This window comes from Oreochromis niloticus, linkage group LG11 (assembly GCF_001858045.2).
Source record: "Oreochromis niloticus isolate F11D_XX linkage group LG11, O_niloticus_UMD_NMBU, whole genome shotgun sequence".
NCBI lineage: Eukaryota > Metazoa > Chordata > Actinopteri > Cichliformes > Cichlidae > Oreochromis > Oreochromis niloticus.
The window spans coordinates 8,625,575-8,641,589 of NC_031976.2; the positions used below are offsets into that span (position 1 = coordinate 8,625,575).

General features: G+C 39.4%; 1 protein-coding gene across 2 annotated transcripts in view; it reads left to right on the forward strand.

Annotated features, from left to right (window-relative positions):
• Positions 1-16,015, forward strand: part of cdkal1 (CDK5 regulatory subunit associated protein 1-like 1) — a 242,918-nt gene that overhangs the window by 23,501 nt on the left and 203,402 nt on the right. For both annotated transcript variants that reach the window (XM_025911505.1, XM_005450542.4), the window contains exon 4: positions 13,206-13,290. In XM_025911505.1, the coding sequence (XP_025767290.1) occupies positions 13,206-13,290 (85 nt within the window). The remainder of the gene's footprint in view (positions 1-13,205; positions 13,291-16,015) is intronic.

Consider the following 16,015-nt stretch of genomic DNA (forward strand, 5'->3'; position numbering starts at 1 on the left):
TTGTAAGAGATTGTAAATATTTGATACAGTATCCTTTCGTTTTGCTAACAGTCGTACAAAAAGCCTTGAAATCAATATTTTCCTTTTTATTTTTTTAAATAATTTTTGTAACCCATTTCTGCCAGTAATATGTGGCCGAAAAGCAAACAACACAAATGCACAGACATTTATTTTTAATGTCGCCATCGCCCCTTATGTTTTCCCACCGTGGAGAGAGCCGCTTTGGTGTTGTGGCAGTTATATTATTCAGCTGCTTTTCCAGTAATTCTCTGTTCCCACTGACAAACTTCTAACTCCACATTCTTCGCCTACAGCTGGAATAGCCATGCTTGTTCTGCTCACGTGTCTAAGCAGCGCATGAACCTGGATGTTGGTAGATCAGGATCTAAACGGTGGAATTGGAGTCCTTTCAGCTGCCATTCCTTTACAGTGTGTATCTAAACTGTGGACAGAATAAGACAGGTCATTGTGTGTAATTGTGAAAGATGGTTATCTATTCTCTAGGCTACTAAAAAACAAACAAAAAACTAAAAGATCTGCTTTGGTATTCTCCCTTTATTGACCACAGCCCCTTTTAGCTACTGCCTCTACCTTTGTTTCGCCTCACACTCCATCTGCTACAGTACACATTCATTGCAGGCTTTTTTTTCCCAGAGGACAGGTGAGCTTTTAACTACAGGTGGTTCCTACTTTTTAAGCTTTCTGTCCTAACTCTTTGTCTCTGTACCAGGTGACATATGGCATAAAAGAAAACACACACACACACACAGAGGAAATTTCTGGATCCTTGGTCGCCCTCTAACACATTCTTTTGTGTGCAGAGCAAACAGACGTGTGTTCTTTCCATGCACTATTTCTGTTTTTTTTTTTTTTTCTCATCGCACAATTGTGCATATACACAAACACACCCAGTTTCACACAAAGGTACACGCACACCATTGAATATTAACTGCCATCTCCTAGGGCAAACAGCAAATATAATCACATTTGTAATGGCAGGGAAATGGCGTGTCAATATTTGTCTAGTCTGTTATTGTTGTGAAATGGGGAAAAGACTGCGGTTACCATGGTGTGCATGACAGTTGGCTTTGAGGTACAGAAAGTCACTCTTTCTCTCGCTTTTTTTTTTTTCATGAGCTCCCATCATAATTTTATATGCTTTATAGTTAAATTATTTGTGATCCTTTGAAAACCAGCACATCTTAGAAATGACAATGGAAGCAATCAGTTGCTCCAGAGGAGTTAAAATGCAAATCTATATTTTTCTTATTCGCCTTCTCGCTGTGACAGAGGAAAGTTTTTCTGCATATGTTATAAAATAAACTCCATCGCGTGATAATCACTAAATCGCCGAGTGTTTCTGTGCATCTTACATTTCCATATGAAGCGTTCTAAATGACGTGCAAACACAACACGCCGCAAATGCCAGTAGATCCGAACACAAACACCAGCTTAGTTTTGCTAATGTGATGTCACGCAAGGTGCTGAGTCAACAATGGTGAGTTTTGATTTTGTCTTAGGTTGTATTTTACACAGTCTGTCAGAAAAGAATGGCCTGATTTCGACGTAACGTTTACTGGGGATTCATCAGTGTCTTCACAGGTTTTACGTGGTTGCTGGTTGGTAGCGTAACAGCAGCAGCGGCTACAGTGACGATAGACATGCATACAAAAATATGCGATGTGTTTGACTATCATAACGTCACATGCCGTGCATCCGAGGGGGGACACGTCAAGCACTAGTGAACATTGAAAGTTGTGTATGTTAAACTTTACATTCATGCGTGTATTTTAAAATTGACCACAAATTTCGGTGCCCATTGCTTTAAAAACAAGAGAATCCAAAGAGTGTAACTCCTCCAGAAGAGCATGACCTTGATCGATCAGATGAAAATGAAATCAACTTGAGCTAATGTGATATCTTGGAAACTGTGGATGCTAGCCTGCTAACAAACAAACAGGTAAACAGAGCTGATCTCTTCAGCAGAAGAAATCTAGCTTTTTGAAACTGGATGATTATTTTTGATACATGTGCATAAAGTGTCATTTTATAGGAAACAAACCATTTATTTTCACATTCAGTTTTTAAATGATCATTTTAATTAATAAATACAGTACCCCACACACATTTTTAGGACCTGCACCGTTCAATACGCTGAACAGGCTGTTTCTACTTACATCCTGTGTCTTAGACTCACGGATGGACTTTTTAAGACATTTCTTTTAAACAGACAGAGCAGAAACTGAAAGTTTGCTCGCTAATTCGTCTGCAGCATTGTGTTGTGTTGACAAGATCAGCCTGATGTCTGCAGGCAGCTGGCTGGCTAGTATTAGCTCCCGGCAGGGACAGACTGGATAAAGTAAAATCCACACCCTGTTTATTCGACTTATGGGCTTCATATGATGTAGCCAGAGAAAATATCTTGTCAACACTCACAGATTTCAGACCAGTGTGCAGACTTTTCCTTCTTTATTCTATTTCTCGTGTAATTGTGTTGTCTGGATCATATACAATTGGTACGGTCGGCTGCGGGGGTCTTAAACTGCGACGGGCCCGTATAAACACTCACCGTCTCATTAGTTTGGACTATTGAGACTCTCAGCAGCTTTTATAGCCATCTGTAATTTTTTTGCTAGATTAAAAATGATAAAATGCTAGCTTTGTGCACATTTGAATAATATTTAGCAAAGATGAAATATGTATAGGACGCATGTGCTCAAATGCTAACGTCAGTCAGAGGATTTTTAAGAGTCTATATTGGATTTTAAAAAGGCAATTAATTGGAAAATAGATTCTTTATCCAGCCTTTGAAATTACACTGGAAAGCGAAAGTGTGTGTCATTTTTCACTCTGAGGTGTGTGGTAAAAGTGAAATCACTGGTATATTAATCTGTCAGTCAGTAACCTTTCAGGCCTTTCTTTCTCCCAGACACCCTGACTTTTGTGCCCTTGACTCTAATAATCCCTTTCTGGCTGTGTGAAATACCTTTTTATGTCTGCGCTGATGATCATAATGGTTTTCTGTCTGAGCTGCTGACTAGTGATTGGCCCCAATTACAGCATGAACCTCAGACTTCAAATCATCCTATCTATGCAAGGTGAGACATGTAATGGCAAAAATCTATTTAGGCCTCGCTTCCATCTCGTGCCTGCCTGCAGCTCAATAAATCACACTTGATGCACACTTAAAATCGCATGAAGTTGACTTCCAGATGTTTATCATCACTCTCCATTGTACATTTTTCCCATATATGTAACCCATATATGCCCTGCAAGACCTTAATTCTGCTGGAGACTGTGATTGGTTTGAAACACAATACCTGAAAATACATTTGTAACTCCATGACTGTGGTGGAAAAACATGCCTTAATGTTTCCCCGTGTAGGCGCGTATATGCTTGACTCTTTATATTGGCAGTTCACTAGTTTTGGTCTGAAACGGGGGCCCTTGTCTGGACCCAGGTGCACACACTGTGGCTCTGTGATCAGACGTAAGAGAGACAGATTGACTCCGGCCTCTTGCCCTGTGGAAGCAAACTTCTGCCATCCAAATTAGTGGTTGGCCTGTCTCGCAGCATTCATCATGCCTGCTCCACTTTCAGCTCAGTCGCGTGCTATTTTTCACCGAGGTACTCCCACTTAATCTTCTAATGCTAGCTCCCTCTCCTTTACCTATCTTCATTATTTTGTACTCTTTCTGTCTGTTTCTTGGATTTCATTTTTATCATTTTCCTTTTTTCAATCTCTTCTGGCTTGCTTTTCTCCCCCCCCCCCTTTTGAATCTCTACTCTCACTTCACCTCCATCCTTCTTAACTTGTTAGTCTTGATTCTTTCCCTGCCTCTCAGCCCTGCATCCTCATCGTTTCTGTCTCTTTCAGCCCCTATCTGTCAGGCTCACTCTCCTCCTCCAACAGTAATGTACTCAGAGTTGTTGAGGACAGGAGAGTAATCCCAAGTGAACAGATCTTTCTAAGATGTTGTCAAACTGTTGACGTGAGTGCTATCACGGGCCCCCGCTGTGCCTAACTTGGCATACCCTCTCTACTTCCCTACCTCCACACAGAGACACTCACACACACACGGCCATATCTGTCCCTTGAGAAGAGTCAGGAGATTATGCACACATTACGAGAGCCACTGCTGTGGATTTCTGCCATTTAACAGAGTCGATGTAGACAGTGAGTCTGAGAGGACTGCAGTCTGGTGTATTTGAGGTTTGTCAAAAATAGAAAAACTGTAAAATGTGACATCTCAGATGATGTAATTAGTACTAATATGTAAGCTTTTTTTCTTCTTTTCAAATCTAGTTTGGGATTTTCCAACCCTGAAGATCAAATACTTGAAAAAAAGACGACTCAAAATGGATAAATTACTCAAAATCAATCTGAATGGAAATCTGGGTGAAAAATTTTTTTTCTTTGTGATCGTTCTTGTGTTTATTTTCCTCCATAGCCCAGTACAGTTTTCTTTAGCAGTCTGTACTGCTTTCAGTAAAGTTAGTGTATTCATGTTTGTACTCTAAAGTGAGTGTCTTTTAACTTTATAGACACATATAACATAGAAAATTAGTTTGTAGAGGGTATGGCAATCTATAGTTTTAAAACATGGGTTGGCTGGTCAGCAGAGAAGCAGGCTGTCTGATCTGATTTCAGTTTACGGAGATGCTGATGACTCTGTAAACTATATGCCACCATGCTTTAAATAACACGTGAATAAATAGAGAGTTGGCCAAAAGAGGACAAAGAACTGATGCCCTGAGACGCTTTAGTAATATTGAGACACTGATTCTGTTGTGCACTAGTGTTGCCCTGTAGTTGCATCAGAAGATGAAGCAGTGATAAAGTTAGATGTGCCTGTGCCAGTTTTTTTTGTTTGTGCATGCTTTCTGCTATTTTTATACATATTTTAGTTCAGCTATAGCTGAAGATTGTTTCCGTTCTTGTTTTTCTGCTGATGATTATTTTTTCATTGTTTAATCTATTAAAAAATTCATTTGCTTCCAACCTTGTAATGAGGACTTCATGAAAAAGTGAATGTAAACGTAGGATCCCGTCTTACCACAGCAATATGAGCAGTTTTCTCAGTATGACAGGTCTGAGCGTGTGTGTGCGCGTGTGTGTGCGCATGCAGTCGGCCAGCATCCCTCTAATGACAGTTGATTGCATTATCATCCACGGCTGAGTGGCTGCTCACCCTTGTAGATGTATGGACCAACTGCCAAACCCCAGGGCCTTCTGTCTGTGTATATGAGTGTGCGTATGTCTTAGTGTTTGTGTGGCTGTAGCTGTGTGCCAGTGCAAGTGCTTCCTTGTAAAATGTGATTGGAGGTGAAGCTCATAAGTCCTCTAAGAGCCATTCAGAATTTGCCACATCAGTAAGGCGCACACATACACTCACACTCGTCTCCCTAAGGAAAAGGAACCTTTTAGGCAGAAATGTTATCACCTGAGAATCAGCCTTGCCCCAACCAGACACACACACACACACACACACACACACACACACACACACACACACACACACACACACACACACACACACACACACACACACACAGCATGACTTTGTGCATTTGCGATTGTATCTGTTATATTTGTGCTTGTTTACTGGTCCCTGTGACTGTGGGATGTTGTAAAGTCGCAGTTTTGACACAAACTGTTGAAAGAAATGATGAATTGACAAAAATGTAAAAAACAAAACAAGCTTGATTCAATTTCCCTTCTGTTGAATTTTTATGTGTTTGTGATAGTGGCATGAGGTTTTCTTTCTTGTGACGTATTAAGACTGAAGTAGTGCCAGGATAATAAAAGTCTAAATACATTAAAAGTGATTGTTTGAAATATTTATTTTACTGGCAATATATTTTATGAAATATGCTTTAGTATTTAGTTTAGTTTTTTTTTTGTTTTTTTTTTTGTGTGGAAGGAACATAAATAAATAAAGGAATCAAAAGGGGGGGGGGGGGGAAGTGGGCTGTAGCCATATCTGTGCTAGGACAGTATTCATAGCAGTGAGCTCTATCTGACTTCTGGGAGATGCATAACACGGTGGAGCGGGGTCACTGCCCCGCCCTGCCCTCCAGTCCACCTGTCCTCCCAGCCAGTACGCTTGGCATCCAGCTGTCCGGCCAGCCTATCAGCCAGTAAGTCCATACAGGCCTTGTTAGCTCAGTCAAGTGTGTCCATTCACCCCAAAGCCACCCCTTGCCCCAGCACTCTTACCCCGATAGAGCACTACAGCACCGTATCCCAAGGTCAGCATGTCCTGTGCGTTTTTGTGTGTGTGTCTGACGAGCAGTGGGGGCAGCAGAGGAGGAGAAAAGACGATATGTTAGAGATGAAGGGTGCAATGGATGGAGGGTACAGGACAGAAATAACAAGGGGGAGAAATGCGTGTGAATGTGGGGGTGTCTGTGGGATGGGGCGCAAAGTGGGTCATGGTTTAGTCTGTATGTGAAGCACCAGGAGCATCAAAATGACCCGTAGGGCTGCTGTCTGCCCCTTCTCTCTGTCACACGCACGTGCACACACGCATGTCCCAGCCGTGGCCCTCATGTATCATCTACCAGTGTGGAAGAGGTTCAGATTTTTGTGGTCTAGAACACGGTTTTCCAACTGTTTCTTTTTCTTAAATATCTGTGTAGCTGTATTCATATCCACTGTATCAGCTCAAACAAGGACAATTCTTTTCAGGAATGGCTACACATACCAAATGTTATGCTTTGTGTATTTGAAGAAGAACAAATAATGAGACGATACATCAGTTTTTAAAATCACCAAATAACAATATCAATACTGGTGTCAGTATTAAAAATACAATGTTGGTCAGGCGTATGGCACAACACATAAGAGCCACCTCGACGGGACAAGACTCGGCTGTCCATCGGCATCTAAAGGGCAAAGGTCACTTTTTCGAGGACGGCAATGTTCACATTTTGAAAAGAGAAGACAGAGGAGTGTTCACTGTGAACGACCATCTTTGAACAGAGGGTGTGGCTTACGATACCAACCGTCTGCCATCTATAATCCAGTTTTGAGATCCCTCCCCAGACGCCTTAACACCCACTCACATCCTGGGCCTTTTGACCTCAGTAAATCAAATGATAGGGTGGGGCTAGGCTTCACAATGGGTTCACCCGAAACCTTTCCTGATTGTGACCCACACCCGTTTTCACACCTTGGCTCGTGTGATTAGGTAGAGGATCAATAGGGGGTCCATGACCCTCTTGGGGGACACTCCCACAGGGCTTAAAATCTGGGACTCTCCACCAATTGCTCTTAGAACTGAAGAAGCTTCTCGGATGAGAGATGAAATGTCTTCAAGAAACTTAAAGAAGTCCAGACGCTCCTTATACCCACTGCGGAAAGATATTGTTTACAGCAACAATATCTATCACAAGTTCCTTATGCTATACTTATAGGGAAACTCTGGATGAGGATAGTTTTAGCCTACTGTAGCTGGTGAATTAGCTGAAGAAATGAATGTAAAGGGTTTTCAGTCATTTAATCATTTAAACCGGCAGATTAGTCATCTAAGACCTGCTGAGTGGCCAGACTTTCAGTGTTTTCCTGTCATTTGTGTGTATACTTTAAAACATTTAGAATATGTAGAGAGATTTCTAATTTATTTTTTTCTGTATTTTCTTAACATTACCACAATATTTAAAAGGTGCTGTTGGGTTGGGGTCCAAATTCTGACAATAAAACTATATAGTGCCTCAAAAAGAGTTTTTTAGCTTCACATCCTAATGAATTTTGAACCGGTCAGATGCAAAATAAATGTAACTGTTTAATCTTGGTATGCAACACTGCTTTTGAAGACTGGTCTGCTTTTATCCTGGTAACAATGTAATGAGAAGGAATCTTCCACAACATAGATATAAGCCAAAGCTCTTAACAAGGTCTCTGTTGTTTTACTTGACTGAAATATCAGGTAACAGCTAAAAATTAAGTTTGTGCTCCAAACCTGCAGTTTGTTAAAATACTTTTTTCTTTTCTTTTCAGAGATGATCTAACTCTTTATTGCTTACAAGAAATGTAAAATTGGCAGACCTGTGGCTGGTATGGCTCATCATTGACGAGGAGCAAATCATTTGTCCACATAATAAAGTAGTTTCCTGTACGCTGTCTTTACTCTGATTTTAAAACATTTTAAAACCAACATTTCTGGTATTACAAAGATGATAATAATAAAAAATAAAACTATCAAACCTCTTGTTTAACTGGAGAAAGTGTGGGTTTAAATAAAGTGCGTCGTTTAAAAGTGGGAAACGGCTCTTTTTACAGTGAACAGACAATTTACAGTTTTCAGTGGTAAAAACTGTAAGTTCCTGGCTAATACTGGAGATTTAACGTTTATCCGTTATATCTAGAGTTCAGAAAGCAGGGCGTGCTGGCCAATGGTGGCCTTTTTGTAATATTTGTAATATACTTTTCATGTCATACTATAAAGTGACAGGACTAAAGTATCTTGTCTGTTCGATTTCAGCTTGTCTTTTGTAGCCATTGTTGCAGAGTAAACCTCGCTAACATTGAAAAATGAACCATCCTCTAAGCATATTGCTGCCCTCAGTCGTGCTCGCTCCCTAAATTGGCACTCAATCATGAAAATTTGGAGAGCCTCTGCTTTTCATTATGGTTAGTTTGCCTGTAAAAATAATATTTGTAGTGGAAAATGAGTTCTTATACATATTTTATGTGCTTTTATATCCTTATTATTTAGTGCAAATGTCATTCGGCCCTAATAGGAAAATATAAAATTTATAATCAGTTAAATTTAGACACACAGACAAAACCACAGACATTTCTCATTTCTAAGTGCAAGGCAACTGTCTGTTTACAGTAAACAAGTGAGTGAAATTTACAGTTTTCAGTTGTAAATTGGCACATCTGCATACAGAAATTACCGTATTCCCATTCTGCCTGTTATTGTTTGTGTTCCTCTGCTTTCTGACCCTGCAGCTGAGCCTACTGTCTGCTGCTCTGCGGGGTGCTGCGCACACCTGTGGGTAAATCAACAAGAAATACAGTCATGTGCAAACACAGCAGAATTCATCATTTTGTAGTGTTTGTAAACCAAAAACATTTAAGTGTAAAGGTGAGCAGACAAATAGGACTCCGGCTCTGTTTCTAATCAGTTATGTTGATTGTGGATTTTTTTTTTTTTTTAAATGAAAATGTGTTCAGGTAAATTATCACCTGCCTTATTCCACACACGCTTTCAATTTCTCTCTCAGGATGACTCGTTTCTAAGTCGGTCCTACGTATTCTTTTATTCTTTTTTATTCATTTTTATATAAGAAACAATAACTTGCAGTCACTTTTTTTCCTTTGATTTGGACATTTTTCCATCCATACTTACTTGATGACTGCACCTGCTCCCAAACCTCCTATACATCATCTCCATAGGGAGTAGTGTGATTGAAATATGTTATGTATGACCCTGTTTATACGTCTGCAGCCACACAGACACACACACACTGACCACAGGTGCTGCTTTTCCAATATCCCTGTCTCTCTTGTATGATTTGGTTTTGGGGTGACGTTAGGGTGAGACACACACACACACATGCGCGTGCAAACACAGGGTGTAAACAGGAATAACCTCAAGGTTTAGATTTAATCATTTGGGCCAGTCAGTGTGAATGTTTATTTAAAAAAACAAAAAAACCCGGAGAATCGAAGCCCTCTGTAGACGTACCGCACCTCCATTCACATACATAGAAATCGAAGCCAAGCTTTGTACATGTGCATGCACACAGGTCAATTTCTTTTTTTATATATTGGGGTCAACGGTTTGGGATTGGTGGATTTGTTTTTGTTTAATATCATCGGAGAAACTCACAAACATACAGCCCAAAAATATCAATCTGTTGTGGTCAAATGGAATAGATTTCTTACACTGAGCAAAATATAAAACAGGCTTTTTATGTGCGTGCTTCACACTGAGTGAATAGCCATTATTACATGCCCTCTTTATTTCTCATAATATCAGATGCATACATTTATGCACTTGCATATAAATATGGTTTCACCATGAAGGCCCCAATGAGATTTTGTTTGGATATGCTGTGTAGAAATGTTGTTGTTGTTTTTTTTTGCTGTTCCATGTGTTCTGTGAAGTCTTAGAATGACACAAAGGCAGGAACAGCATCATTAAACTTTTTACCTGTTACCCATTTACCCACTGGTGTCACCTTAGTCTAACTGATAAAGTTATCATTCATGGTGTGAAAGCACAGGGCTAGGATACAGATCTTTTTGTTCTGTATTAGATAAGATAAGTCAACAGTTTTTGTGCACTTTGTGTTTTAAGACATTGTCATGCCATGGCAGGCAAAAAATAACCAAATGACTTCTGCGCCATTGGCTGCACCTCTACCCTCATGCAAATGTATGCAAATATGAAATTCCAGAGATTTTCCAGTAACATCATGTCTTTATGTGGTTGGAATTTATCGGTGCTTAAATGGTGACTAAGTCAAGGTTATCGTGAGAAAGCTTTTGCTTTGATTGGCCAGCAGGACTAGAAAAGCGCTCTATAAAAGCAAGTCCATACCTGAGGATGAGAGATGAAGAGGCAGAGAACATGTGCGCTGACCCGTATTTCAATATTCTAACAGAGGATCTAATGCAGACTTAATTTTTAGTCTGACCCTAGGAAATGTTTAGTGTCCTACTAAGTCATCTATAGTCTAAATTTGCACTTTGATTCACTGATTTAAAAAAAAAAAAAAAAAAGCCACAAAACATGATCTAAAGTTCAGCTGCTGCCATTTAATCCATAACTACATCAAACCTTATTTTGCAAATGTACGGTCTTGCATCTTTGAGGTTCTGCGTCCTCTGCACATCTACAAGGTTGGCTGCTTGTAACAGCCAGCGCCTGTCTTTTATCGTCACATGGTTGATAGCAGTTATGCCTGGATTAGTTTTCAGTTAGATGAAAATGTGAAAGAAGAAGCAAAAGCAACTGTCACTGAGAATGTGACAGCGACTGTCAGGGCTCTGTTAATACGCCGCTCCCTCCGCGCCCTCTCTGTAAATGTTTAGTTAAATACAGCCTCCGTTTTCCAAAAATACAACACAATAAAGCGTCCCTTGACCCCGAACACCGTGTGATGTCATAAATGTGCCTTTGTATGTTAGCTTTGAGCTGCAAGGTAATGCTTCTACATTCGGGCTCATGGGATGTTGTATGCATTTTCATTTGCTGTTCACTTGATCATTCTTTAAGATTATTTGTATTTTTAATCAATAGATTAATTTCAAAATAAAGGCCCATTGCTAATATGATATATTATAATTCATAATGAGGGGAAAAAAAGTCACTTTAAACTAAATAAATAAAATAAATAAATTCAGGACGTGCACCATAATATTTACTGTAGTTGTTTTCTTTTTTCCAGTTTTTATCTCTACACTAGCAAGTTGTGCTTATTCTGTAGCTAGGATTGTTTTGCAGGGGTGTGTGTGTGTGTGTGTGTGTGTGTGTGTGTGTGTGTGTGTGTGTGTGTGTGTGTTTCTGTTAAATTGATGGAGAGCTTGTTATTGTTGGTCTGGAAAGCATCCCTTGGGACTGAGAGGAGAAAGCAACCACACAGCTGAGACCACTCTCACTAAAGTCCTGTGCGTGCGTGCGTGCGTGCGTGCGTGCGTGCGTGCGTGTGTGTGCGTGTGTGCCTGTGTGTGAGTTGCCTCTCAAATAAATGTAGGCATAATAAGAGCTTTTGCCAGCTGAACACTCTCTCTCTTTCTCTCACCCTCCCCGCGTCCCTTTCCGTTATTCATTTCCCAATCATCAGCACAAATATACACACATTTGTAGCTTTAGGATTACTCATTATGTCTGGTCTTTCTATTATTAGTTTTGTCCTTTAAAGAATTGATCACTCCAAACAGAAAAGCCCAAACAAACCCAAAACATGCTTGTGATTCATGCCCTACTGTTGTGAGTCACACGTAGTGCTTTTAGAAGGACTGTCTGTTTGTCTGTCTGTTTTGATGAGGCATCATTTAGTCAAACTTACTGTCGGATCCAGTCGACTAACAAACCTCAAGCCCCCCAAAACCGTCTGCATTTGTACATTTTAAAGATGCGGCGGTGTGCGTCTGTGCTTGTGTGTTACTGAATTAAAATCTCTGTTACAGATTGGTCATCATATTGAAATTGATTCTGTCTTATGTATTCAAAACGAGTGGCAAAGTGACATCATGAAGGTTTACATTTTAACGAACTGGAATTTGAATATACCGAAAAATGTTGAATACTTGGTCACAGCATGAATGAGAGTGGAGAGACATTTGCATATATTTGTGTGGTACTATGAATAATTTAATAGTTGTTTCATTCTGGTTTGCCCTTGGTGCAGAAAAAAATGGTATGTAGGCTGTTTGTTTGAGGGTTTGTTTTTTTTTGAAAGTGAACTCTATTGACTGGTAGAGTTTACCTAAGGTGTGCCGATTTTTTTTGGTAATTTTATTATATAAAACCACCATATAGCACATTAACTATAATGCTGTGTGTGTGAGTATACTTGGCTGCAGCAGGGAAGTAGATTTCCTGAAATATTTGGTTTAATGTTTAATGTGGCATAAAGGAGCAGGCTTCTAGCGCCCCACCACCAACGTGCCATTACACCCCCTTCAAATCTGTGTGTGACAGCTCTCCTGGCAGTGCTAAGACTCCTACCATCGTCTCAAAGAGCACGTGTGTGTGCGCGTGTGAGAATTTATCTTATTTGGCACTTGATACAAAGCTGGTTTTCAGCTTTAAAAATGTAGTTGTATACTTGGTATATTATATAAGCTATATATATGAAAGTGCAGAAAATGCTAAGTGGACACGGGAATCAACCTTGTTTTGTCGCAGACACTTTTTCCAGTGCGCTCTAATTCTAGTTTTCACAACATAGAGAAGTGGGAATTTACAGATGGGGTTAAAATTACCGACACACATTGGATCATTTTGTGAGTACAAACTGACTCACTGTGGAATTCAGACGCAAAGGAGTTCCACCAGAGACTAATTAAGCACTTCTTCATCTTTTTGGATGCCATGTGCTTTGTGCTTGACTCATTTATATGAGTTTTGTTTTGTTTTGTTTTTTTTCTGTGTGTTGGCTTCATCTTGGGTACTCATAACATTATAATGCTACGTTTGCTTTTCCAGTCTGCAAAAATAAAATGCGTTGTCTCTCTTTGTAGATGACCCGACAGAAGCAGACGTGTGGCTGCTCAACAGCTGCACTGTGAAAAACCCTGCAGAGGATCACTTCAGAAACTCAATCAAGTAATGAAAAAAACACAATGCACACACAAACAATATGTATCCTTGTCTTTTTCGAAGGATCGTTACATTTTAATAGGAACTGGAAAAAGAAGTGTTAACTAAGCTTTGCTAAGTGGGTCTTTTATATGGGGTTATGATGGCTCATTCTTCTGTGAGGAGAGTTAAGAATAAAGAAAAAAAAAAAAGTAAAAATTATAAATTATATAAAAAAAGATACAATAAAAGAGTAAAAAAAATAATCTTGACACAAGTTAAAAAACTGGCATAGGTAGAATTGCTGCTTAACAGACAATCAGAAATAGTTTTCTACAAATTAATGTGTGCCAAAAAGATTTCCCCATTGTAATGAGTTTGTTTTCTCAGAATAATTATGTCTTATATTACTAAATCTGAATCATGATTACAACCATGTGTGACAAGGGAGCACAGTTCACTCATAAATAAATGAACATCTAATTGTGTTTTGTTAGAAAACGTAATCCAGGATTAATTTAACACAAATGAACTACAAAAAATGCCATATTTAACACCTTTTAAGCCGAAATTCAGAAGCACTAAGTGCAGCCTTACTTCTCCCATAGGAAATAAGAAGGTAAGTAGCCCCCAGGTGCTGCTAATCAAATGCACTTGATTAATTGATCATCAACAATGATGAGCACATCTATAAAAGCAGAAGTTTGGCCCTTTTGCTGGTGTGGATCATTCAGATGATCATTAAGAAAATGCGAACATTTTCCCAGGAGCGGACATCCCGAGTTCAGAGCATGCAATTCTCATCCAAACTCCAAAAAACCCAAGAGGCACATCTGAGACTTTACAGGCCTCAATTAGCATGTTAAAGTACAATTAGAAGAAGGCTGAAACGTACGGTTTGTTTGTAAGGGTTGCCAAGAGAAAGCCTCTTCTCTCTGAAAAGAACATGGCAGCACAGCTTAGGTTTACAAAGTTGCATCTGAACAGACTACAAGACTTCTGGAACAATGTAGCTCTGGGCGATATGAGGAAAATCTAATATCACAATATTTTTTTTTGGCTATAACACGATATGTATCACGATATGTTTAAATCACCTCCCAAATCAAATTTTATTTGCAACCATAAAGTGCCTAAAATGCACTATTGTACTGGTATACTCATTCAAATTCACCATTCAGTGGGTTTTTTTCCACTTTGAATACAAAAAATCTGAATGAATTGAAATGTTTGGTTTTTTAAAAACATTTTTTATGGTTATTTTTCCCAGTCTGGTAGTGTGAAAACATGCATGTGTGCCAGGTAGAACATTTTCTGGTTGGGAGGGGTAATGATGCATTCGCAGCGTGTGGGAGAAAGAAAACTCGCAGTGAATTACATGAAGACAGCTTAATATTGCCATGGCAATTACTCGATGTATACTCGATGGTTACGATAAAGCCATTTCAACCATCGTACATGGAAAAACTTGTGAGACATCGAGTACATTCGATATATCGCCCATCCCTAGAACAATGTGTTTTGGACAAACGAGAACAAAGTGGAGATGCTGGTCATGATGCACAGTGCCATGTTTGTCAAGACCAAACACAGGTAATGAGCACGGTGGTGTAGGGCTGATGATTTGGGGGTGTTTTGCAGATTCAGGTCCTAGGCAACTTGTGGTCATTGAATCAACCATCAACTCCTCTGTATACCAAAGTATTCTAGAGTCAAATGTGAAGCCATCTTTCTGACAGCTAAAGCTTGGTCCACAGTGGATCATGCAATAGGATAATGATCCTAAGCACAGCAGGAAATTTACAACAGAATGGTTGAAAAAGGTGTAACGGCCCAAGGTCCAAAACTTAACTTGATTGACCTTAAGAGAGCTATGCATAAACAAATGCCTACAAATCTCAATGAACCAAGCCTAAAATTCATCCACAGCAATATGAGACACTGAAAAAGTTATATGGAAACTGTTACTTTCAGTTGTTGCTAGTAGGAGGTTCTACAAGCTAATGAATCCCGGGGTTTACTTAGTGTTTCACACACTGCTTCTGAGTTTGTATTAAAATAATTGTAAATTTTGTGAGGACTAGATGGATTTTTACCATATTCTGACAAATAAAACCTCAGACTTGACAGAGGGTATACTTTACCATGAATGTAATTCTTTAAACATCTTTAATTATTTCAAAATGTACCTTTTCTACTCCATCGTGGACATAATTGTGATGCTTTTTTGCAAAAACCTTTTTTCTTATGCATAATTTTGTGTGTGTGTGTGTGTGTGTGTTACATCTTTTTAGCCTTTTGCCCGGTGTCAATTTCCACCTACTCACTGTTCTACTGGTCTCTCTCAGTGATGTGCACACACACCCATTTGCATAAACACAGTGAAATTAAGCTAACTGTTTTGCATTTTGATTAATTTGCCTCCATCAGGGGCGCACACACCTGGCGGGTATGTGCTTTTGTTTGCGACTCAGAACTTGCATTTTGCTACTAAAGGTTTTAAGGTTTACTTTGAGTAAGAAATCCAAATCCCAAATAATTTAAGCAAACACATATATGTTTTTATGTCCATACGCCGCATATTATTGCATGCGGTTTTAACCTTACCATGCCAGTGTGAAGAGGGAAAGTGGAATTAATGATCCTTGTCTAACATCAAGTTAGTCGTGTGAAATTAATATACACTTGAGCTTCTCTCCTGGGGCCTCTTGAGAGAGTGCAGGTTAACATGCTTTTGCTCTGACCTCAGCTG